This window comes from Gekko japonicus, unplaced genomic scaffold (assembly GCF_001447785.1).
Source record: "Gekko japonicus isolate JY-2015 unplaced genomic scaffold, Gekko_japonicus_V1.1 scaffold140, whole genome shotgun sequence".
NCBI lineage: Eukaryota > Metazoa > Chordata > Lepidosauria > Squamata > Gekkonidae > Gekko > Gekko japonicus.
This window is the reverse complement of record NW_015169781.1, coordinates 879,318-904,499: the sequence shown is the minus strand read 5'-3', so window position 1 is coordinate 904,499 and position 25,182 is coordinate 879,318. Positions and strand designations below refer to the sequence as shown.

General features: G+C 48.2%; 1 protein-coding gene across 3 annotated transcripts in view; it reads right to left on the bottom strand.

Moving 5' to 3' along the window:
* Positions 1 to 2,557: 2,557 nt before the first annotated feature.
* Positions 2,558 to 25,182, bottom strand: part of TRAF2 (TNF receptor associated factor 2) — a 30,640-nt gene continuing 8,015 nt past the window's right edge. For 2 of the 3 annotated variants that reach the window (XM_015416793.1, XM_015416794.1), the window contains exons 3-11: positions 24,499 to 24,577; positions 22,946 to 23,044; positions 18,193 to 18,354; positions 13,748 to 13,822; positions 12,506 to 12,580; positions 11,601 to 11,960; positions 10,760 to 10,937; positions 9,123 to 9,271; positions 2,558 to 3,115 (exon numbers count right to left, since the gene is read on the bottom strand). In XM_015416793.1, the coding sequence (XP_015272279.1) occupies positions 2,897 to 3,115; positions 9,123 to 9,271; positions 10,760 to 10,937; positions 11,601 to 11,960; positions 12,506 to 12,580; positions 13,748 to 13,822; positions 18,193 to 18,354; positions 22,946 to 23,044; positions 24,499 to 24,577 (1,396 nt within the window). In that variant the 3' untranslated portion in view covers positions 2,558 to 2,896. The remainder of the gene's footprint in view (positions 3,116 to 9,122; positions 9,272 to 10,759; positions 10,938 to 11,600; positions 11,961 to 12,505; positions 12,581 to 13,747; positions 13,823 to 18,192; positions 18,355 to 22,945; positions 23,045 to 24,498; positions 24,578 to 25,182) is intronic. The other variant, XM_015416795.1, reaches the window with a different exon arrangement.

Here is a 25,182-nt window from a genome sequence, read left to right as displayed (position 1 = left end):
CCAAATATGTCCTTCTGTGGTCAGTTTTTACATATCTATTTACAGAGCAGGGCTATGCTTATTTCCACACAACCACAGGAAAACATACCACCGATTTAGTACCAGCTTTAGGATCTTGGCCTTCTAAGGATCTCAGCCATCATTCTGAAAACACAAGCGAACTTGTAGCCCTTTATGGTTGCAGAAATAAGCTTTGAAGTGCGTGTTTTTGTTGGTGAATCTCAGGACCTCCACGGGTGCTAAGAATGCCAGTGATCAAAGGGGTACGGCCTTATCCAAGAACTACTTGTCCTTCTCTAGGTCTACCAGAATAAATATTAAATATTATGTGAGTTTGTGTAAGTTTGCAAAATATAGTTTTGACTTTCCTTTAAAAAGAAACAGCACACACAGTCTTGAGAACAAGTCTGTATGTCTTCGTTCATAAGTAGGGACTGGCCAAGATTAGATCGTCTCCAGAAACTGCCTTTCCACAAAGCAGGTGCTGAAGGGAATCATGCCTTCACTAGATGGCTTCCCAATAAAAGGAGCTTTCCTATGACTCAGATTTGATAGCCAGCTCTGGCGCAAAAGCAGAGCTCCTGCTCACGCTTGGAAACCGGCTTGTACAGGCAGCTGCCCCATCTAGCCTCACAGCATGTACTCTGAGTGGCAGCAGTGTTCTGGGATATCACCTGCTTCATGAGATCCTTTAACTAGAGATGTCTAATACAGAATCTGGGACCTTGTGTGTGCAAGCAAAGCAAACATACACGTAAGCAGCTGCCATCCCAAGTCAGACTGTTAGTCCATCTAGCCTCGGACTCTGAATGGCAGTAGGTCCCTAGGATCTCCAGTGTGTTGAGTATGAAAGAAAGAGTACCCTAAACCCTCTTTTGTATCTGACCACCAAGCACGTGTCTTAGACCATCAGCCCATCTGGCTTAGTACTGCCTACTCTGGCAGCAGCAGGACAGAAAGCAAGGTCTTCCCCCGACACCTGTTATCTGACATCCTTTAAACAGACCAGATGCAGCTCATTTCTGTCAAATCATTTCTGAAGCAGAGACACAGCAGGACAACCCGAGTTTTAGGTGACACTCAGAGCAGTCACAGGGCTTCAGTCAAAAGCAGACAGTCCACAGGTCTCACACCTCCTCTACAGAGGTACAATAGTGACACTTACCCCCAAATTTTAATTGCAGAATAAAAGGTCTTTCTCTGCATATGCATTTGGGAAACAACTGGCCCAAGAGAACCTGCTGCTGGTTTAGAACTGAGAGAGATCCCCACAAACCCCACCCCCCACTAGCTTCCCTACCTCCTTCCCGCTAAACCCAAATGGAGCGTGGCAATCCACTGCCTTTGGTAGCATCAGCCAGGAGACAGCTCATATTTGTGCATTTCGAAGGGATATAGAGCGCAGAACTGCTTCAGTGCTACTCAGATCCCAAAGAGGTATGAACTGGGGCCTGAGGAAGGGGAGAAGAGAATGGGAAAGGGTCTGGCCCTAGTTGCACACTAGAAGCACATGTCAGTTGGAAATGCCCCCCGGGCCCCGCGTATCCACAACACAGTAATCATTTGGATCAGACAGGGAAATTAAGAGACCACCTCTTCTGCCAGTCTGAAAGCAACTGAGGAGGGGGGGAATGAAAGGCTGCTTAGCAAACTGCATTTGGAGGAGCCAAGTCAGCTTGAAATCGTATGGGCAAAGAGGAGAAGCCCAAGAAGAGGGAGGCAAGTAGGACCTCTGAAGACGTCAGAGCTCCACGCAGCTCCTCAGTACAGGTTGATGACCTCGCAACCCTGAGCTATTCATTTATTTGATTTGCCTTGCCCGGCAGCTTGGCCAGGAAAAGAAAACAGACAAGAGTTCACATACACTGCCCTCCACATACAAACCAACTCTCTTCTTGTGTACCTCTGCCAAATGTTTCTAAGTAACCCATATACAGCAAGCGGCTGGCCTAACAGCAAACCCCTAAAGACATGCACGCCCCTGTAGTTCTCCTGCACCGCACAGCCCATCTCTTCAGCCTGGCCTTAACCTCTGAAATATCAAGCAGGTAACAGGGTGGACGTTATCTTCTTCTTTAATAAATTGGGGGGGGGGGGGGAGAGCCTGACCTGATTTTATTCTGTTAGGACGGAACCTAGAACTTCATTGCAGAGCAGGATTATGCATTTAACAAGCCAAATCTTCGCTTTCTGCTCACCCTCAGCATCTTATTTTGGCAGCTGGCCATCCAAAGGCACCCTGCTGGTCGAGCACAGATGCAGCACTGGAAAATACACGCTTCCTATCCCCTCCCCAACCTGGAGAGCCACCAGCAGTCAGGATCCACTCCAACAATCATTTCTAAGGTCCACTATTTCCCCGCAGCTGGCTGAGAAGTCCTCCTTCATCAGCCACCGCAGGACTCTTGCAGGGGACACCTTCCTGTTCCCTCCATGTGCTTCTGAAGCATCCTCTCCCATAAGTGCGACACAGTCTGCTGGCATACAGCCAGCCTATATGGCTCAGTCCAAACCCCCCCCCCCATGAGCATGCTTCTGGCAGATGCTCCAGGTCGTCACATGGGACTCAACGGCACCCGTCCCTCTCCAGCCTCCCCAAGATCAGCAAACTGCAAGGTTCATTCAAAAAAAGACACGAGAGCTTTTCTGTGTTTGGATCCCTCATTGAGGATGGGTTGGAAGGCACTGCCCCTTCAAGAGCATGGCTGGCATTTCCAAGACCAAAAGTTTCCAGTGGAACATCTGCTTTCCTCACCAAATGGAATAGGTCCTTTTTCCAGGGGGTAGCACCTAGCCCCCTCCTCACAGCTGCCCACGGAGGAGGATTACACAGAGGACTGTAGCCCCGCCCGGGCAACAGCTCTATACTCCTAGATCCAGGTGGGAAAAGGAGGCATCAGAGGCCCGTAAGGTCTACAATGGCTTTAATAAAGATGGTGTCATCACGGACGTAAGAGTTCTTGGCCTCCATCTTGGTGAGGGGGCAGAAGAGCGGGCAGCCACTGGCAATGTTCATGTCACTGACGGGCCGCTGGAAAGATGAGGACGACACATCTGGGCGGAAGGCGTCAATCACATGCTCCCGGATATTCTGATCCAACAGCATCAGGGTGACCTGCAGGGAGGCGCAGAAATTGCTTGAAGGAACTGGGGTGAGGAATAAATATGGAATTCCAATTCATGGCAAGATGGATTATCCTAATGGCCAGGGCTACTCTAAGCAGCCGTGTAAAGACAGGTTGCTTACCTGTAACTGGTGATCTTCGAGTGGTCATCTGTGCATTCACACCCTTGGGATATACTGCGCCTGCGCTGACCTTCTCGGTACCGGTAGCTAGCAAAAGGGATTTTCGCGCCTCTCCCAGGTCACGCGCTGGCTCCACTGCGCATGACCAAGGAGGGGCACGCAGATCCCGCCAGTTCCTTCTGACCGCCGCCCAACAGCCTTCAAAGAAACAAGATGAAGGGCCGAGAGCAGAGGGGAAGGAGGGCGGGTGGTGTGAATGCACAGATGACCACTCGAAGATCACCAGTTACAGGTAAGCAACCTGTCTATCTTCTTCGTGGTCTCTGTGCATCACACCCTTGGGAGAATAGCAAGCAATAACTCTTACCTGGAGGAGGGGCCGAGGCCCTACATCTGCGCCGTCTGCAATATAGACCGACCCAACGCCACACGACGAGAAGACCGGACATCAAGGGCATAATGCTTCACGAAGGTGAGCGGAGTAGCCCAAGTCGCAGCGTTGCAGATGTCCTCCAACGGCATACCTCGCAGGAAAGCTGTGGAAGTTGCTACCGCCCTCGTAGAATGGGCGCGAAGCTGACCTGGAAGAGGTTTCTTAGCCAAAGCGTAGCATAGCTTGATCACCTCCACAATCCATCTCGACAGCCTCTGGGAAGAGATCTTCTTCCCTTGGGAGGGCATACTGTGAGCAACAAACAAAGCTGGAGACTGGCGAAAAGACTTAGTCCTGCCCAAATAGAACAACAACGCTCTCTTAACATCCAGAGAATGCAATTTCCGTTCCTCTTCATTAGCAGGAGACGGGAAAAATGATGGCAGAACTACATCTGAACGTAAATGAAATTCCGAAACAACTTTCGGTAAAAAGGAGATGTCCAAAGACAATGAAACCCCATGTGGGGAAAAACTTAAGTATGGTGGATCACACCTCAGAGCAGACAATTCGCTGACCCGACGAGCAGAGGTAATGGCCACCAAAAACGCAGTCTTGAGTGACAGCAATTTTAGAGAGCAAGTGGCCAATGGCTCGAAAGGTTTTCCCATCAAAAAACGCAAAACTAAAGCCAAATCCCAGGCCGGGGTTGGAGGACGACGGGGAGGGTACAGGCGAATAAGGCCTTTACAAAACTGTTTTGTCTGAGGATGCGAGAAAACTGAAAACCCATCAACAGATGGATGAAAAGCTGACACCGCAGCTAAATACACTTTAACCGACGAAAAACTGAGACCCAAGTCCATTCTGGACAAAATAAATGCAAAAATAGACCTCAAATCCACTGGCGGAGGAGGTAGATTTGAGGAATTCAAATACTGCAGGAATAGATTCCACTTCCTTGTGTAGGAAGTCCGAGTAGACAGTTTACGACAGTTCAACAAGACATCATTGATACGAGCGTCCATCACTGAAAGCGTATTTCCCACAGAGTCAGCTTGAGACTCAGAGGATCGTAGTGAAGGACCTGGCCCTCCTGAGCCTGGAGGAGATCCAACTCCTGCGGCAGGTGTACAAAGGATCCCTTGGCTAACCTCAACAGTGTCGGGAACCAAACTTGCCGAGGCCACCAGGGGGCTACTAGAAGACAATGGGGCTTGTCGTGTTGTATTTTCACCAACACCCTGTGAAGCAGCGGAATCGGAGGAAATAGGTACAGAAAGTTGTGAGCCCACGATATCAACAGGCCGTCCCCCAGTGACAGAGGGTCCAACCCCGCTCTGGAACAAAACATGGGACACTTCTTGTTGAATCGAGTTGCAAAAACATCGATGTGGGGATGTCCCAGACGTTGAAAAAGAGGGAGGAGATACTTTGAATTCAGCTCCCAATCGTGGTCCGATGCTCCTCCTCTGCTCAGGAAATCTGCTTGCTGGTTCAAAGTTCCTGGCAGATGGGCAGCTTGGAGAGTGATATTCCGATGAAGGCACTCTTCCCATATGTCCATAGCTAGCCTGCAAAGGGATCTGGACACTGTCCCGCCCTGGCGATTGATATAAGCCATTGCAGTTGTATTGTCCGTAAATATTAACACAGCTTTCCCTGCAACCTGTTTGTGCAAGGATCTGAGGGCAAATTTTACGGCCAGCAGTTCCAGATAGTTGATGTGATGACGTTTCCAAAGGGGCTGCCATGGAGCACCCACACAAGTGTCGTCCGTATGAGCACCCCAACCCCACAGGGAGGCGTCTGTGGTGATCGACATCACGGGAACAATCGGTTGGAACGGTGCACCCGCCAGCAAATTGGTGTCCACGAGCCACCACTGCAGGGAGGTAAGGACCTGAGGAGGCACGACTAGTCGAAGACTTGGGGGGTGAAAGGAGGGGCGAAATTTCTTTAGAAACCAAAGCTGCAACGGACGCATGCGAAGGCGTGCACACTCGATCACAGAGGTGGTGGCTGCCATGAGACCCAGGATCCGCTGAACGTGGACTGCTGATGTCACATTGGATCGGAACAAACGTCGAATTTCCAGACGAATGGTATCTGCCCGTTGGCGAGGAAGGTAGGCCCGAGTGGCCAGGGAATCTATGACAGCTCCTATGAACTGCACGCGAGTTGCAGGTTGCAGCATGGATTTCTGCAAATTGACTAGAATTCCAAGGGAGGATAGGGTCGACAGTGTAATGGTGATGTGCTGAAGGAGACAGTCCTTTGAATCTGCCACCATTAACCAGTCGTCTATGTACGGAAAAATCTGAATGCCCTGAAGACGAAGGTGGGCGACGACAACCACCATTACCTTCGTGAAAACCCTGGGGGCGGTAGAGAGCCCGAAGGGGAGGGCTTTGAATTGATAATGGTCCTCTCCGACCGTGAATCTGAGGAATTTTCTGTGACGAGGATGGATGGAGACGTGAAAATAAGCGTCTTTGAGATCTAAAGTGACCATCCATGTCCCTGGAGGCAGGAGTGGTAAAATACTTTGCAAAGTGGTCATACGAAACTTTTTGTAAACAATGAATCGATTGAGAAATCTTAGATCCATAATTGGACGAAGTCCTCCGTCCTTCTTGGGGACCGTGAAATATCTGGAATAAATCCCGTGGCAACGATCTGCCGCCGGGACTATCTCTATAGCGTTTTTCAGTGACAGAGATCGTACTTCTTGCATCAGGACAGGTGACGTTGGAGTTCCGACGAAATGGGAAATTGTGGGGATTTGAGAAAACTCTATGAGATAGCCATCTCTTATTATAGAGTGAACCCATTTGTCTGTAGAAATGTCCAGCCATGCGTGAAGAAAGGGAGCGAGGCGAGTATGAGCAGTAAGGCTGAAGTCAAAGCCCCTGTTTGGGATTCTTGGGAAACTTCGACTTATAGGCACCCGATGATTGTCCTTTATTCTTAGGGGGAAAAGACCTTGACTGAGAAGAGGGAGGTCTTTGCCATTGATCCGTAGGCGATTTGTTGTACGGTTGTCTAGAAGACCAAGATTGTCTAGGCCATTGCTTGGTCTTAGGGTATTTAGTTGGGGGAGAGATTCCCAGACTTTTAGACGTCTTGATACTCTTATCCATTTCCTGTAATACCGTATCAGTGGTGGAACTAAACAGTCCAGAGCCTTCAAAAGGAAGGTCCTCCACCGACGATCTGGTATCATATGGCAATGAGGAGGAACGGAGCCAGGCATGTCTGCGTAGGGCTACGGAAGTTGCTAGAGTCTTGCTAGCAGATTCCAAGGAATGCTTGGCAGCACTAATTTGATGTCTAGCCAGTACCATCCCTTCATTTTGAAGCCTCTTAATCTGAGGCTGACATTCCTTTGGTACATGTGGAAGGAAGTCGTTTAAGCGTTTCCACAAATTGAACTGATAGCGGCCCATGCAGGCTGCATAATTTGCCGTTTTAATGCCCATTGCACCGACAGTGTAAAATTTTCTGCCCACCGAGTCCAACTTCTTTCCTTCCTTATCTGATGGCGTTGAGTGACTCGATTTTCCTTTCGTGGACGACGATACGACCAAAGAATTGGGTTTAGGATGCGTGTATAGAAACTCAGCCCCAGATTCTTGGATCTTGTACATGTGATCCAGACGTTTATTGGATACAGTAATGGAGGCTGGATGGGTCCAAAAGTCCTTAGTAGTTTGTAAGAGGACTTTTGTCATTGGAAGAGCCACAGAAGGCGAAGTGTTGGAATGCATAATGTCAAAAACATTGTCATCCACGAAACTGGCAACGAGAGTAGGAGTCATAGACAGGTCCAACGCCATACGTTGAACAAAGTCTCCATATGACTTAACATCCTCTGATGGAGAAATAGGCAGATCCGCTTCCACATCCTGTGGGGTGGATTGTATGTTCACGTCCTCTATATGTTCAGAGGAGTCGTCTGAATCGGAGGATACATTGGATGGTTCCGGGGATGATCCGGGTAATTCCGGTTGATGCGTTGTCGGCATGTTGACCGGGGGTGCAGCCGGGTCTGGTGGATGTATCGGCATGGACTGCTTCGATACCGAGGATCGATCCCGAAACTGCGAGATGCGGGATGACACCGATTGACGATCCCAGTCAGGTGGAGGTGGTGGAGGAAAAGCCCATGGGTATGGGTATCGGCTTCCATACAAGTAATGCCACTGTCTCTCATCCCAGGTTAAAGTAGGGGATGCCGGTCGGTGTCGATCATCGACTCCACGTTCCGGGGAAGCATGAGAGGATTGACGACTCGACATATCAGATTGCGACTGATTTGTCTGCTGAGTAAGGTCGATGTCGAGATCTGAACCAATCAGGTGATGAGGTTCTTGCGTGAGATCTCGACCTTGACTAGCTGAAACCTTATGGACTTTCGACTTGTCCGTTTTAGGTTTCTTCGACTGCTGTGAGTCTTTGCCCTGCTTCCGGATCTTGGAAGGTACGGCATCAGATATCCCCTGCTTCCGGATCTTGGAAGGTACGGGGTGGTCTTTTATCGGCGTCGATCGTTTCGGTGCCGAAGCATCGATTGCGACCGTCGACGTCGATGGTCCCGAAACGGGAGGACAAGTGTCCGCAGCCAGGGTGGACATCGAGGCGTGCCCGGACGTGTCCAACGGCGAAGACGACTGTGGAGATAGCGCCTTCTCCATCAAAGCCAAGTGCAGACGAGCTGCCCTGTTTTTTCTCGTCTGGTTCGAGAATTTCTGGCAATGTCCGCACTTAGAAACACAGTGCGACTCCCCTAAACAGACGAGGCAAAGCGAATGCCCGTCGGTGGGAGATATTTTAAGGCCGCAAGTCTTACACCGTTTGAAACAACCCCACCGCGGGGCCATAGGCCAGCGGAGGGGGAAACGTTAAAGACAAGGAACAAACACACCGAAGAAAAATGCTAACTACAAAAAACAAAATAAAGAAAAGGAAACTAACTAAACGCAAGTTTAGCAAAAAGTTAGGTACTTAACAGACCGAAGCAGAAGGCGTCCTACCAGCGCGGCGGTCAGAAAAGAACTGGCGGGATCTGCGTGCCCCTCCTTGGTCATGCGCAGTGGAGCCGGCGCGTGACCTGGGAGAGGCGCGAAAATCCCTTTTGCTAGCTACCGGTACCGAGAAGGTCAGCGCAGGCGCAGTATATCCCAAGGGTGTGATGCACAGAGACCACGAAGAAGATCAACAGAGTTTTCTGCCAAGCACATAGGTTCACCAGTCCCAACACACTGCACTTCTTTTTCTTAAGCAGACAAAGCAAGATTCTAGTCCTTTATATTGGGGCAGGAAATGGATGGTGAGGCAAGTTGTTTGCACCAGATCACCTGGCAAGTAAATTCCCAAGATGTGATTTAAACCAGGGGTTTCCCAGCTCATTCTCTTAATTCCCGTGCTCCGTGTGTTTCCTACCTGAAGCCACCCGGAGAGCTGCGTGCACTCCACGTTCTTCCCCTTCCCCAAACTTACCTTCTGGTTGAAAGGCCACCGCAAGAGGGCGTCGTTGGGTCCTTTCATCAACACAAAGAACAGCGACAAGTGGGTCCCACGCCCCGTGCCATCCCCATTGAGGTAAATGCGCAGGCACATTTTGTAGCCGTACTTGTTTGTATAGAATGCTGGCAGAAAAGACAAACACATTCCAAAAAAAAAAAATCAAAGTGAGCCACGCACAGCAAGAAAGCAGAGGCAATGCGGGGGGGGGAGGGGAGAGAGCAAGAGGCACCACCAACACGGTCTCTGCTGGCTTCTTTCATGAAGCTGCTGTATATGAGGTCAAAACCACGGGGCCCAGCTAGCTCAGGATTTCCCATTCAGTAGCTCTCCAGGGTCTCAGGCAGAGTAGGGCGTCTCCCAACACCCTTTAACTGGAGATGTCTGAAACTGAACATGAATGTCCTGCATACAAAGAAAGAGCTCAACCACTATGTCAGGTATCCCTCCCTGTACTTTCAAAACTTTAATGTACATACAAAGCCTATATACTTATCAAGGTGCCTTATGGGAAATCAAGCCATCAGTCCATCTAGCCTAGCACTGTGTGTAAGCTGCTCTTCGGGGTCTCAGGCATGGAAAGGTCCTTTCCCAGCCCCCTGCTACCTACGAACCTTTACCTGGAGAGGATGCCATGGGATGAAACTGGGGACTTTCTGCAAACAAAGCAGGGCCTCCATCTCCGAGGACACAAAAGCTAAAGGCAAGAGCTGTGGCTCAGCGGCAGGTCTTCTGCTTTGCATGCAGGAAGCCCTAGGACCTAGGATCAGAGAATAGGTGGGAGTGAAAAACCCCAAACCCTGCAGAGCCACTGCTAGTCAGCACAGACAGTATCAGCCAACCGTCTGCCACAGGACAGGGGAACTTCGTGTCCAAACAGCAGAAAAGACGTGCCTAAGCAGTGGTCAGAAACGAAAGGGGCTGCACTGGGGGACAAGGGTTCCCCTTACCCCTGACAGACAGTGGTTATGGGGGTAGCCAGCTGCTTGCACAGTCTCTTAAGGCATCATGCCAATGATGCCTCATGTGGGTAAGAAATTCCATGCCCCTGGTCTGGCAGAAGCAGAACAAGCTATGCAAAAGGTTAACAGGAGGGGGCACAATGTAATCATAAGAACATGACCCTGCTGGATCAGATCAGTGGTCCATCTAGTCCAGCATTCTGTTTCACACAGTGGCCAACCACTGTGGGCCAACAAACAGAACATAAAGGACACACACACACCCACACACCCATTACCATGTTGCTTCGCAGCACTGCATTTCAGAGTTTTATAAAACACAATGTTTTATTTATTTTTTAAGGCACTGCAAGGCATTCACACCTCTATATATAGATGGGCTGGAACAATCCCCACTACTGAGCTGCTAGTCCTCAGGGGGAAGCCAGTACGAGGCAGCCTAGGAGAGGCTTCCAGTAGCTAGAGGGGGATACTCTCTAGCTCCCTCTTTCTTCACCAGATGTTTTAGGCCTCCGCCTCTTGGCCACTACAGCATTCTACAAGTCAGAGGGCTGACTCATCGCCAACATCTCATGGAGTAATATGTAGAAACACCCCCCTCCCCGCCCCACCTACCCCCGGAATTCAGAGAGGCAGTTTCTGCCAAACAACCTGGAGAAAAGATGGCTGGCGAGCGGCCATTTATCGCCTCCTGGCGTTTCCTTGCAAAGTCACTGATCTTCCAGATAAAGATGCCGTCGTAGGAGGATGCTTCCATCTCCTGAATAGTGCGGGCCATCTCGGCCAGGGCCAAGTCCTTTAGCGCAATGCTCCTTTCTAGCTGCCGGACCTGAGTCACAGAAGAAGAAAAGCAAATCCATGAAAGGCTCAAGTCAGCTCTGGAGCACTCTTCTTGCCATCATCAGCCAAGCTGCCTTCTCCCCTTCCCCAAATAGGGTTTCATGAACCAGCACAACTGCAATCTATTCAGCCACCTTATGTACATTATACAAACAAAGCATACTTTATGCTGCTGTTGCTGCTTATATCCCCAAGGAGACACGGTGCCCTAACAGGCCACTGAAGCCCTTCTGCCCAAACTTCAGGAGAGCTTATTCAGCAAATCCAAAGGCTCCAAGAATTTCAGTAGGCGCTGCCTACCCCCTCCCCACCATCATGACTAGAAAATTGCTTTTATTCTTCTTTTTTAAAAAATAAAGGTAGAGATGCTCAGATTACTGAATCTTGCAGATGCTGCCATGTTCTACAGGTTTTTGCTGCATCGGAACACTCCTAGTTATAAGTCATCCCCACTGACTCTTTAACCCCCGACTTCTAGCTTTCATCCCCATCTTGACTGCCTGATACCTTCCTAGAAGGCCCACCTCAGTGACATTTCTGTGTTTTATAGAGAGCCTAGAATGCCTGATGGATTCTGCAATCGCCCCAAGCAAGTGCAGCAAGACGGCACAGAGGCACCATGGAGCAGAGCATCAGGAAACCAAATACTGACCTTGCTGCTGAGCGCCTCTATCTTCTCCTGGTCCAGCTGATGCTGCTGGCTGTATGCCTCAGCTGTGAGAGACACCCTTTCCACCTCCCGGTTCAGCACACAGACGATATTCTCAAAGGTTACAGTCTTCCTTTCCAGAGCTTCACATTTCCCTAACAGTTCTAAAGAGCTGGAAATCTCTGACTCGGAGACCAGCGGCTTGCCCCCCAACAGAGTGGAACTGCCCTCAGCCGTCGGGAGGCCCGGCAGGGACTGCAACTTGCTGGATTCAGTCCCAAGACTCAGCACAAAACTCAGCAGCATGTAGAGATGCTCCCCCATGCGCTTGCTCTCATGATCGGGGAGCTTCTCATTTTCCATCTGCATAAGACACAAACACAAACCTTGTCACTCCTCGCTCAGAGATGGAAAGACCAAGAGATGGCTAAGAGCTTGACTTAATTTAACTAAGCAGCACAGAGCAACAACAGGTAAAGGAGCAAGGTGTTAAAGGGGTGCTGATTGATCATCTTCCTAATGAACCAACACTTAGAAGTAAGAACATGGGGGCAGCTTGCTTAGGAGACAACTAACAGAGGGCAAGCATTATGGAACAGAGAAAAATGATTATGAAAGCTAAATGAAGCCTCCACGTTCAGAGGCAGGCTGTCTCCAAGTATCATGTGCTGAGGGCAAACTGTGCTCTGCTTAGGCGCTCTCTCATAGAGGTCCTCTGGTTGGCCAGGAGGTGAAGATGGGCTTTTGGCCTGGCCTACAGGGCACTTCCTTCCAGTCTTCAACCTTTTTGGAGAGGTGTTCAACCCTCCCTTCTGCACGCACACATACACACCCCGTTTGAGACATGCAGCCCTGGGCCAATCACTGTCCTTTTGTTCACACACAGCTAGAACAGGTCAGATGCTTACCACCTCGGTGCAACCAACAGGCTGGAATCTGCAAGGCGCTTTGCATTTGCTACAAGATTTGATGTGGTCTTGAAACTATAAAGGAAGGAAGGGGAGTTGCTAGTAAAATCATAATATATACATTCATACAATACTTCCGGAGCTCTAAAGCCTTTGCACATGTTTCATCCTTACAAAAACCCCGCACAGTAGGCAAGAATTATTTTCCACTTATTGCTGACATAGGTCTGATGCAAAGAGAGCACAGCTTGCCTAAGGTCATCTAGCAAGCTCTTCTTATATGTGTGTGTGTGTGTATACATGTATCTATCTATGCGTGTGTGTGTGTGTGTGTGTGTGTGTGTGTGTCTATATACTCCTACATTATTAACATGTCAACACCTAGGGAATTTATGACAAAAATTTGAGATCCAAGACATCACCAACTCAACTGATTCTCTTTTGCCAATGTATTGTACCACATGAGACAGAACACAGATCCACATTAAACACTCTCCCTTTCCAGACTTGGGGCATCAAAAGCTTTCAGGAAGCACTCTCCACAACTTGAGATCTTTACAGAGGGAAATCTATGCCATGGACTGGGTTACCCATCTATGCTGCTTGTTACAAAAAGTGCAGAGCTACCATCCGGCAGAGGAGTTACACTGCTTTAGCAGGGAACTTATGCAAACGCTGCACACTGTCACTACGAAGCTAACAATAAATATTAAGCCCATGTGTAACACATTGAAAAGACCTCCACACACATTTGTCGCAGAAATCTCTACAACAACCTTGTAAGGTGTGTCTGCATGATCAGTCCCGTATTTCAGAGACCTGCAAGGAGACCCATTGGAAGACCTGTGGCTTGCCTAAAGCTATTTAGTGAATTCACTATGGTAGCAACATCTGAACCCATGTCTTCCTGGCTCACAGTACACCCTTGGGCCACTACACAATGTCAGCTATGCCCTATGGTGTATGTATAGGAGGAAGCAGGGGTCCTATGGACTCCCCTGGATCCTCTCACAAAGAACTCTTTTCAACCCCCAACATATTACCCATGGAGTTCCCACCTCTTGTGGTTTTCAAGGCAAGAGGTGAGCAGAGGCCGTTTACCATTGCCTTCCTCTGCACAGCAGCCCCAGTCTTTCCTTGTGGCCTCCCATCCAAGCAGCAAATCTGCTCAGCTTCTGAATGGTCTGGATTACTAGGGGCTACCACAACCCCCAACACATAAGGGATGAAAACACCACTCACCTTTTCTCTTGGGATCTTCTTCTTCCCACAGCCATCACAGGTGAGAGGAAACTTTGGGCACACCTCATCATGGGCCTTCAGGGAGGAAAGAACATAGCAAGGATATTCTTAAACTATTTGACAGAGAGCCATTCAAGCTAGTAGAATGAACATACGGGGCAAGATACGTCTGAACACCAGGTGCTGAGTGGGCAGGAGCAAAGGAGAGGCTGTTCTCTTCCTGCCATTCTTGTGGGCTTCTAAAAGACATCAGATTGAGCAAACCAGATACTAGACGAGATGGGCCGTTGGTCTGAGAGCTCTTAAGCTCCAGACACAGCCTCCGTGTTCATAGGCCGTGTACTGCAAAAGGGGAGGAGGACAAAGCGGAGATGGCTTTCGTACTCACACTCACTTTGCTTGCTCCTTAAAGCACAAGAGATAAAAATGTGATTAGATTTGTCCAGCTGCTGTCAGAAGCATGGCTGGACTGACCTTCACTTTGTAATCAGCGGGGCAGTTCTCATGCCCTTATGAATACAATTCTACTAGGGTTATATTTCTGAAACTCCGACTGGAAGTCAGTCTCTGAATTCATTTGTGGGGATTCAGCTGACACTGAAACCCCAAGGTGGATTCTAAGAAGCTGCTCACACCAGTGCTGCAAGTTTGTTTTTCTGCCAGAACAGCACTTGCAGAACACAGACAAAAAACTTCAAAAAAAAATAGAGAAAGCATCGCAACTGCCTCTTTTATGCTTGTGCCCAGCCAGGATCTGGTTTTGCCACCTACATAGGCTGCCTTGCATCAATTCAGATCACTGGCTCAACCTGTTCTGTATTGCCTACAGGACCTGCAGCTGCTCTCTGGGGAAGATGCCAAGGACTGAACCAGCAATTTCCCACAGGCAAATGCCTGACCACCAGGTCACATCCCCTTGCCGACCATCTCAAGACATCCACCAGGTCACCATATCCCCCAGGGAACTCTGTGCTTTGCACACCACTGAAAAATACAAATGACAAGCCTGGGGGGTGGGCTTGCACAATTAGCTTTTTCTGAAGCAGGTCAGGAGCCTGACATCTCCCATTTTCTTCAGAAATCTCTCCGTCTCTGATGCTTCATTTGGGCAGAAGAAAAAGCAGAGCTCAGCTGGGTCTCCTCTGCCTCTTCAAGCTGGGTCTCCTCTGCCTCAGCTATCTTCAAAATCAGGCCTACAGGACGTGCAGTCCGATCACACATGGTGGCCTGCCGGATGCTCAACCACTCCTGCTTCTGCAAGCACAGCAAGTCAACAGGCTCGTTGTCCCCCACCCTGGGAAGACCCTGTTTGGCTTGGCTGGGTCACATGTTGCATGAGTCTGCTCCACAAGCTGCCATTTCAAAAGCAGGTCTTTCTATACCTCAGGCTGTCCATCTTCCTGACCTTGAAAAGCCTCCCCCTTTGTCCATATATTAAGGATTATTTCAAATACCCCCTTGCCTCCCCACTGCCACCATGCCAAGCACCAAGAAAATCAAGAAAAGCTGCCTAGCACAGTAGGGGAGGAAGGGAAATGCAAGTCACTAGTTCAGAGAAGGACTTGCATACAAAGCAGCCACAGCAATCTACTAGTCTCACTGCAACTTGTCCCCCCACCCCCATATCTGCCATACAAGAATAATTAGTGGCCTGCCTTACAAAGCCAGTGTAAGAATTCTTCAAAAACTGTTCATGGAACATACTGGATATTTGAAACATAATCTACAGATGTTAAGAACAGCTGTCAATAATTAATGCATAGCAACAATATGAGTGCTCATATTGATATTTATGGATGCTATGCATTTATTATTGACAGTCCTTAGTCTCTGTATTAACATAATTTCATTTGAAAGGTAGTGTTGGGGTTTTACAGGTACCAGGGACTGCCAAAAAGACAAACAAATGGGTTCTAGATTGAATCAAGGCTGTGTTCTCCCTAGAAGCTAAAACAACTGAATTGAAACTATTGTACTTTAAAAACATCATGAGAAGACAAGACAATGATGCTAGGAAAAGTGGAGGGACAGTAGGAAAAGAAGAACCAACAATGAGATGGAGTGACTCAATAATGAAGCCGCAGCCTTCAGATTGCAAGACCTGAGCAGGCTGTTAATGATGGGACGTTTTGGAGGCCATTAATTCATAGGGTCATCATAAGTTGGAAGTGACTTGATGACACATATCTCACACATTAAAATAATTTCTATTATTATAGGACTTAGTAAGCAATTAGTATCAATCAAAGCTTCCGTCGAAGTGCAAGGGTTGCACAGCCATAGGATGCAAGCTTCTCCAGTCGCATAAGAGTCCTCCTCCAACGGAAAGTACAAAGTGAGAAGACAAGCTTGATGTTTTTGTGCCTGGTCACTGATTTTACTGGTTGGGATTCATCTCCTTGTATCCCACTATTAATGCACTCTCGTGAACAAAGGTTTTAAAAAATCAATGCATCCTTCCTTATTCACTTTCAGGTAGCTCCCTGACTCATCACTGAAAATGCAGTAGGCAGGCAGAAAACCTGCAGATTAAAATACTGAAGCATACGTAACTACTGTAGAGCCACAGATGCAGCCCGGAAAGTGTGCATAAACCAATGGAACAGCCACAAACAACCACAAGAAAATGCGGTGCTTGGATTGAATGGAATAAATTAGCAGTAGCATTCAAAGTCTCAAACGTTCCCAATCAAGCCAAAGGAACTTTCACTGCCTGCTGGATTCCACTTTACATTTCTGGCAGCTCGATTACGATAACAGGTCAAATGACCTGGAAACTTCAGCTAGCATACAATGGAGCAGTCCATTTGCTATTAGGGAGTAGCCATTGGGAGTGTATTACTCCCATTTTGCAATCTCTTCACTGGTTCCCAAGTTTTTCTGGATCTAATACCAGTTGTTGGTGCTGACTTTGAAAGCCTTTCACCATCTGGGGTATGCATACCAAAAGGACCACCTCTCCAAGTATGGGCCCATGTGGTAACTCTGGTTGGCAAAGCAGTACCTCTGACCTGTTCTTTACGGCTTGACCAGCCACTACCCATTTCTGTGCTTTTTTGCTAGCCATCCCTCACTGACAGAATGGCAAAAGAAGAACAGTTGGGTTTTACACCCCGCTTTTCTCTTTCTTAAGGAGTCTAAAAGCAGCTTAGAATTGCCTTTCTTTCCTCTCCATACAACAGTTACCTTGTGAGGTAGGTGGGGCTGAGAGAGTCCTGAGAGAACTGTGACTGACCCAAGGTCCCCCAGCTGGCTTCATGTGAAGGAGTGGAGAATCAAACACGGTTCTCCAGAGTTGAGTCCACCGCTCTTAACCACAACACCATGCTGGCTCTCACACCACATTGGCAGAAGACAATAAAATTAAATCCAACTTTGGGAAAGGGGCAAAAATAACATAAAAGCTGGCCTCCCATGCTGTGGCACCACTCTTCCGACATTTCATTGCACTCTAGCATGACCAAGCCACAGAACCGAAGATGGCTCTATGCATTTATTGGCTGAAGTAAGCAGGCTGTACTTCGGGATGCAGTTGAAGGGAGGGAGGATGCCCAGACTATCAGGGTTCCCAAGGGTAAGCACTGCCCCCATTCACTCCTATGGGGAAAGTAAAAAGCACGACCCTTAGATAGTGGCAGGACCAAAACCTGTCCACCTTTTCCATGCCGCATGTGTTAATGGTCTGTGGAAACACATAATGCCCCTGCCTTCCCACCACAAATGTATCTTGCCCACAGTATCACTGAGGATATCAACAACGTGGCACAAAGAAGGACTCTGTGCTAGCATCGCACAAGCACACACACCCCAGGGAGACTCCAGAGCAGGGACAGCAAGAGGAGCAGACAGCACAGCTTTCCGTGTGGGGTAGAGGTCTCAGAGGGAACAAGGGCCGGCAGAAATCGTACATGAGAGCTGATTGCTGAGCCAAGCCAAAACCTCTTGACCCCTGGTGATGAGCAATCACTTCTGCAGTGGGGAAGGGGGGTGTGAGAGAGAGAGAGAGAGACCACTGCTGGAAGAACGTAAGTACACTGCAGGGCTTGTGAAGCTCACAACTGAATCCAGCCCTATCACATTTTTATCCCGATTTCCCTCCATGGAGCTCAGGGTCAGGGATGCTGTTCTCCCCTCCTCTCGTTTCTTTAATCCTCACAGCAACCCTGGGGCATAAGGAAGGATGAGACAGCACAACCAGCTCAAGATCACCTGGGTGAGCTTCGCAGATGAGTGGCCATTTGGACCTGGATCTCATCCCCACTACTCACTCAATGGCTGACCTGGCACTGGCAGTTCCCCTTCCCACCGCTGCTCCCCACACGACACCTCAAGCAAGACACATTCCCACGGGCCCCCCAGCGTATTCAGAGGGTTAGACCTGAGCAGTGTCACCTGCGCACTGGGCTTGCAGGGGAGGGGGATTAGAAAGCAGCTCTCATGCATACCTTAATACTGGGGAAGTAGAAAAGGACTTTGCAGTATTTACAGTTGAGGCTTCTCTCGGGGCACTCCCGCTCGGAATGGCGCTCCTTTCCATTCAGCCTCACCGTGCCCTGACATGCCGGGCAGGTGACCAGCATGAACGGGCAGCTCCCCTCATGGTAGCTCTGTGGTAAAATGAGCAGCACACTTCAGTACAGCTAGACAAAAGAAACGGATTGACATCAGGCGCACAAGCTGCCGCTCGCCCGGCCGTCTGCAACAAGGAAGAGGTGCCCGCAAGCAGTGGCCCTTTCTGATGTCTAATGTGAGCCAGGGTCCTTTGCAAGCTGCCAGGGTGCCACAAATGATGGCACAGGTCTGCGTGGGCCAACGGAGGGGACAGGGTGGAATCGATGGTTGCGTGGGCTGCTTAATCTTCTAGACCTGAGGCCTGGTTCACTCATGCAGGACACAGAGGAATGCAGGGCACCACCTCCAAGCTTTATGATCCCCATATGAACTCCGTCCACCAGCAGAGCAGCGAGGATGGTTCTACCCTGTCCCCTTGTTTACAGTACCAGTACAGGCCTGTGGTCTAAAGGGCTGCTGTCCATTCTACCATGAGACAACAGCACCCCCAGAATCCTGGCTGAAGCAACAAGACCAGTCCCCCTGTGGCGAAGATGACAAGCAGCACAGGCCTGGCTAATCACTGTCGAGCCGGAGGTGCCACCACTAAGGAGGTGTCACACACACACACACAACCCAAGAAGACAGGTGGCTGGTTTGACAGCCTTCTACAAAACCACGACACTAACAACAGAGATCCCTTCAGTGACGATGCTGGGGACCTGAAGCCCAGCCCCTGCTACTGAGCCACAACCCCTCCCCTCTAAAAGAACAAGCTCCCTGGCTCGTGACATGCCATTCCCACCGGGGCAAGTGTAGAGATGTGGAAAAATTCGGGGGGGGGGGGCGGTTTTTTTTTTATGGCTGTTTTTTGGTCATGATGAATAAAATATTTTAAGACAAGGTGTTCAAATATTTTCAAAATCATTTCTAATATATATATATATATGGTACCAGATTGATCTAATTTCTGTGCACTGAGGACAATTAAGTCCTAGGTTACAAACTGAACTCTCCAATGCAAGAACAAGATGCATTTCTTCCTTTAGGAGGTGCGATTGTCAGAAGAAAATAAAAAAGTTTCAGTTTTGTTTTTGCATGTGGATGGGTATTCTGTTTGTGATAATTGTTTGGATACACTATATTTTTAATATGCTAGTTGTGATAATTTCATGCCAAGTAAAAATGTCCATAGTCATATTTTATGTTCCTAAAGTAACAGAATGACTTTCAATCTAGAAAAGACAAAATAAATGCTAATGTAGTAATTTTTTCAATTTTTCCGAAACTTTCCGTGTTTTTTCCCTGAAAAAATGGGGGGGGGGGCCCCGAGCTTCAAAATTTCCGGAAATGTTACATCTCTAGGCAGGTGGCCCAGCCCGTTGGAAGTTCTAATTTTGCCACTATGAAATTGGCTTGCAGGAAAGTGTGGGGACCAGCAGGGTGGGACAGGGGAGAAGAGACTCTTCACTGACTGGGGCTTTCCAGCTCCCACCTACACTTTCCATATCTATTCTGAAACCTGCCAAAACTTACCTCCCACGTTGCCGATTTTATCTGTCTAAAGCAGCGTAAGCATGCAGGAGTGAAACTTTGGTGACGCCCCAAAACTATGGCTGATTTGGGCTTGAATCTTACTAAGGCACCAAAGTACAACAGCAAGACACCCCATGCAAACATCCTCTGTCACCCGCTGCCAATAAGAGGGAGCTGTGCATTCTTCCCCCTTGGAGAAGCAACGAGGATGGGATTTCAATGACACACTCCCAAGAACTTTTCTTGGACCAAGTCAGAATACAGATCCACCTAGCTTAGGCTCAAATAAGATGCTACCTTTTTTAATGAGACCGGTATGTTGCTTGACTACAAAGAAAGCAAGTCTGTTCAGGGGAACCCCAGACACAGCTAGTTTAAAAGGTAACAGCTAGTTTGGCTCTTAGTCTTGTCCACTCTGAATGACAGCAGATGTCCAGGCAGAGAAGTACCTGTTTTCTAACATCCTCTCGCTGGAGATGCCAAGGACTGAACATGGGTATTCCCTGCAGCCACCACTGAGCTACAGCCCTCTCCTTACTGCTCCTTCCCCTACCCCAAAAAGAATTACTCTGTTTTTGCCAGACTGGTAAAGGAGGGGAGAAAGATGCAGGAATACCAGGAGCACCAGCGACCCATTTCCTGGATGCCTTGCACAGCCTGTGAGATTTGCCCATGCTCTGTTCACTCATTTCAAGCTTCCAACAACCTCCATGAGTGGTAGTAAATGCTCTGACCAACCGCCACCGCACAGAATATGCAAAAGCTCTCCCTGACTCCGTCAACTGCTGGTCAAGCCACATGCATCACCTACCACATCTAAGGCAGAGAATACCTTTTGCTGCTTGAATTTTAGACAGCCTGGAAAACAGTAATTTTTTTTTCCAAATTCAAATAGCAACCAAGAGCTCAGCAGGGGAAAAAACCCAAAGCAGACCATCTCTCAGCAATCCCACAACCAAACTTCAGAATGCATTCAAATGGTTCCTACAGTGACAAGGGAGCTTTCTGACATATCAAAAGACCCACTAGGATCTCAGCACCGTTTTTTAAAAATGCAATCCTTGCCGAGCTTGCTTCCCTTTGAAAAGGAAGCAAAAGCCAACGGAAGAAACCAAACTAGCGTCTCAAACGGAGGGGCCGTTTCCCTTCACCTCCCACCAGTATCAGATTACATGAAAGGACAACAAGCAGTGCCTCTGACTGCCAGTGTGTGGAGACCACAGAGAAATGCTCTCTGCTCTCTCAAAGCAAAGAATGAGCCAACTTTTAGGGACTTTCCAGGAGGCCCTGGCTGAGAACAGCTCCGCCAGGGACTTTCCAAGCTGGAAGTGCTGGCGCCCGGTTATGCAACGTGCCGCTGGCTGTACAGACAGAACACAACTCAGCTGGTGATGAACCAAACAAAGCACACGCACAGCCCACGGGTCAAGCTCGGACAAAATGCTGCATTTTGTCCTTTGACTCCAGGCTTTCCCTCTTGGTCCTCATTCCTCTCAACTGAGAAAGGTTGGGGCACTGCCACTACAAGCCACCTTTCCAGAGCCCACTGATTGTCTTGACTGACCATTCTCAAGGACACTGCCATACTGTCTCCTGGATACGTCCATGAGAAGGCCTGTCAGCACAGCACTGTCAGCTTGGCCTGCTAGTAGCTCGCCAGGGTTCCTTGCAGTAGAAGACCAGGAACTGACCCTGGACACTCCTACATGTCAAAGATGCACTCTACCACAGAGGCAGAAACTAGAGGCAATAAGGGCAGCCACACGCATTTACTCATCTGTTTGCCACACATCTATCCAACCTTTCTTCCAGGGCTGCACACATGGTGTTCCTCCCATTTGATCCTCATAACAATCCCATGACAAATCAGGCCGGGCATTCAGTTTTAGGCCCAAGTGGGGATCTGAACACACCTCTTCATCTGACATGGTAAGTGCTATGCCACACTCATATATAAAAAAGGGGGGGCGAGTGAGTTTTCATTGTTGTTTTTTTAAACACACAAAGGTACATGTGAGTAAGATGCACAGCAGGGTGAGGTGGGGGAAAGAATGTTTCGTTCTCTTTGCATGCACACACCTTTCTGCATAAAAGTCAACACCCCTACTTTATGCAAGAGCAGGGCAAATGGTTGTGAATACACACATGCAAATACATCCATTACACCACCTTTAGCCATGAGCTCCAACCTCTCCCCAAAGAACAGTATCACAATCTCCCTTGGGCTATCTAAGCCAGCACCACACCATCCTCTGACTGGAAGCTCTCTCAGGTTCTCAGAGACTATAAAGTGAGTATGCAGGGCACATGCTGAGCCACTGAGCCATGGCTCGGCCACAGAGAGAGCCAGTTTAATGTGCAAAAGGCAACATTTCAAAGAAGAGAAAGTAACCAGGCATTTAAGACAGCAGGGATGCTGGCAAGCACATCATAAAAGGTGGAAGCCACACAAAGTCTGCCATAAACAATAATTGTTCCAACAGAATTGCTCACGTACACAGCCTTCCACATAAAAGCCAAAATTAGTGGAAATGCTAGAATCCTTTATACAAGGTGCCCCTTCACTCAACAAAATAATGTGTAGTTAGAAATAATGCATAGTTACGATTAGGGCAGCAAGTTAAATGAAGGACCACATGGACACTGAGCTATAGGAACAAACAAACAAAAAAGCCAGAGTTGTTTCAGAATGACCCAAATTTTGCAGCAAGAACTATATTGGGAAACCTGCATAGATTATAAAACGCAAACATTTGCACAATGCTGTCTTGCTTTGCATAATTTCTCTTATCTCTGGGGGGAGGATTTTAGAGATTACAGCAGATTCTGTCCATAGGCACTCTCCAAAATGCAGTTAACAAAAGTTGACCTTTAAAAAAAAACCCTCTGCAGCAGAAATTGTTAGAAAACTAGAATATTGTTTTTTTGTGGCCACCACCACATTCTGTGTGTTTTATATGCTCTTACCCCATTTCAGTTCAGGCACAGGCCTGGCTAAATGGCTCCAGCACTCAGACTGCACCCTTTCCTGTAGCCTAAAACTAATTCCTGGCACTTTGCCACAAAATACCACCAGTTACCAGGAAACAGAAAGCACCAACCAAGTCATACCTCGTATTCTTTAATTGTCCCTTTCCACGCACAGCCCTCGTTGATGCAGATTGCCGGAAGACTCTCCACCTCCCGTCGGGCTGCATTATCTGGGAAAGCCTCAAAGCGAAACAAAAAAATAATTATATTTAAAGAGAGAGAAAATGAATTTTCAGCACCATGATGAATGCATTTCTTCTTCTGTCAGAAATCTGACTTGGGAGAAGAATGTTTCCCAAAACTACCCCCTTCTCCCAGACATTCCATACATTCCAGTCCAACACTATCAAGCTAGGGCACAGGGAGAACCAAAGTGGAAGCCAGGCTGGTCTACTGCAGGGAGCGCGGCACTTTTGCTCTAACCAGCCAGTGGGGTAGCCTTGCAAGCTTTTATGGGGGTCATGGTTCACTGCCAGATCTACTCTAGCCTGTAGGCTTGAAGAGACTTCATTTCCATTCCCTCTTTATTAGTAGTAGTAGTATTTATTTAATTTATACCCCACCCTATCCCACAAGTGGGCTCAGGGCGGTTTACAACATAAAAAAAAAGAAAAAGCAATAAAAGCAATAAAACAGATGGCACAACAGACAATAACAAAAAAAAATGTGCCTCATGTCAGTTGGATATAGGTACCACAGGAAGCTCCAGTGCCCAATAGTATTGTCTAAAACAGCAGGGCACTGGGAAGGGGCCATGAACAAGGGAGGCCAGAATGGTCGAACGTCTGCCGCCTAAACCAAAAGCCTGGCGGAACAGCTCCATTTTACAGGCCCTGCAATCGGGGTTTACCAGGGTTACAAGGCAGCAGTTGGTCAGGGTTACAAGGCAGCAGTTGGCTAAACCCTTTCTTCCGCTTGGCTCCACTGCAGTAATCCATTCCCTGAGCACTTGCATCTCTCCCAAATCCAGCTGTGTTCCTGGCCATCCCTCAGGTCCCAGGTTCAGAACCTCCCACACATCCCCCACAGAGATCTTGAACTGTTGGGGGAACAAGGTCAGATAAATAGCTGGCAAGGAACAGAGGCCAGCAAGTAATGAGTTTGTGTAATATTTAGCATTTATTCACTTTCAGTTTTCAAAGCACTCCGCACACATTACCATTATCCTATAAGATAGTACAGGCCAATTATTCCAAACTTGCAGAGGGGAAATGAGAGAGGGGGGCTTACATAAGGCTACCAAATGCGTTCACAGTAGAAGCAAGAACTGGACCAGAGACCTCCTGGACTGCAGTTCCTTCTCTTAGCCCCTGTGCTATACCAGCTACCAGTGTAAGACCTAAGTGTATGGTCTATGAAGTTCCAGTTAAAGATCATGAACTCACTAGCAAGTAAGCTTTCATTCTAGCCTCCTCAGCTCTGCTCTCATGTCCTGAATGGCACCGGACTACCTATCTGGGTTTCTGTAAAGATTGTCATAAGAACACATATGTATCCCACCCACTATGGAAAAGTCATCGGTTCACATATGTATCCCACCCACTATGGAAAAGTGCCCCATCATCGGTTACATTGGTACTGCTCCACAGAGAAAAGGGGAAATTCTTCCAGCATCTTCACATTCACTTTCTTACCGAACTAGTTTCCAAGATAGAAATGCCTTCTTCGTATATTCCTTCTTGAATGCAGGCTGCACACTTCTGGGGCCCAGAGCTATACAGAGAAAGCAAAGCAGTGAGAAGCAACAAAACCTACAGCATGTTCAGGATGAACCTCAAAATCAACTACAAAGCAAAGTCCACAATGGACACTGCGGGCCTTTGTCATCATAGCTCTGAGAGTCCAGAAGAGGGCTGCTGGCAGAGGTTCAGAAACACACACGTCACTCCTACCATGCAGCACAAAATGTAAAGCCTTTGTTCTTCAACAGCCTTTGGCACAGCTACTGGAGTTATCTGTGATTCAAGAGAGCTGCTTAGCGGTTCACCTGTGGCAAGCCAGAAATGTCTGTGGGAGAACAATTCTCTCTCCCTGGATAAAAGAGCACTGCTTCTCCCCTTCTACGCCATCAGCAGGCCACAGGATGACCAATAGAGATACGTATGCATTAAGTAGGCAAGGTAGTCACTTCCTTGAGCACCTGTTGCAGCTGCACTGCCCCTTGCATGCCTGCACCTCATCAAACACAATCCTGTTCATCTCCTCCACCAAAAATGTATTTCCAATGCTGCTGGGTTTTACTGTCCCAAAAATGCAAAAAACACATTGCCCACTTATTGGCAGCCTCCATATCTGTTAAAATAAAAACTCTGTTAATT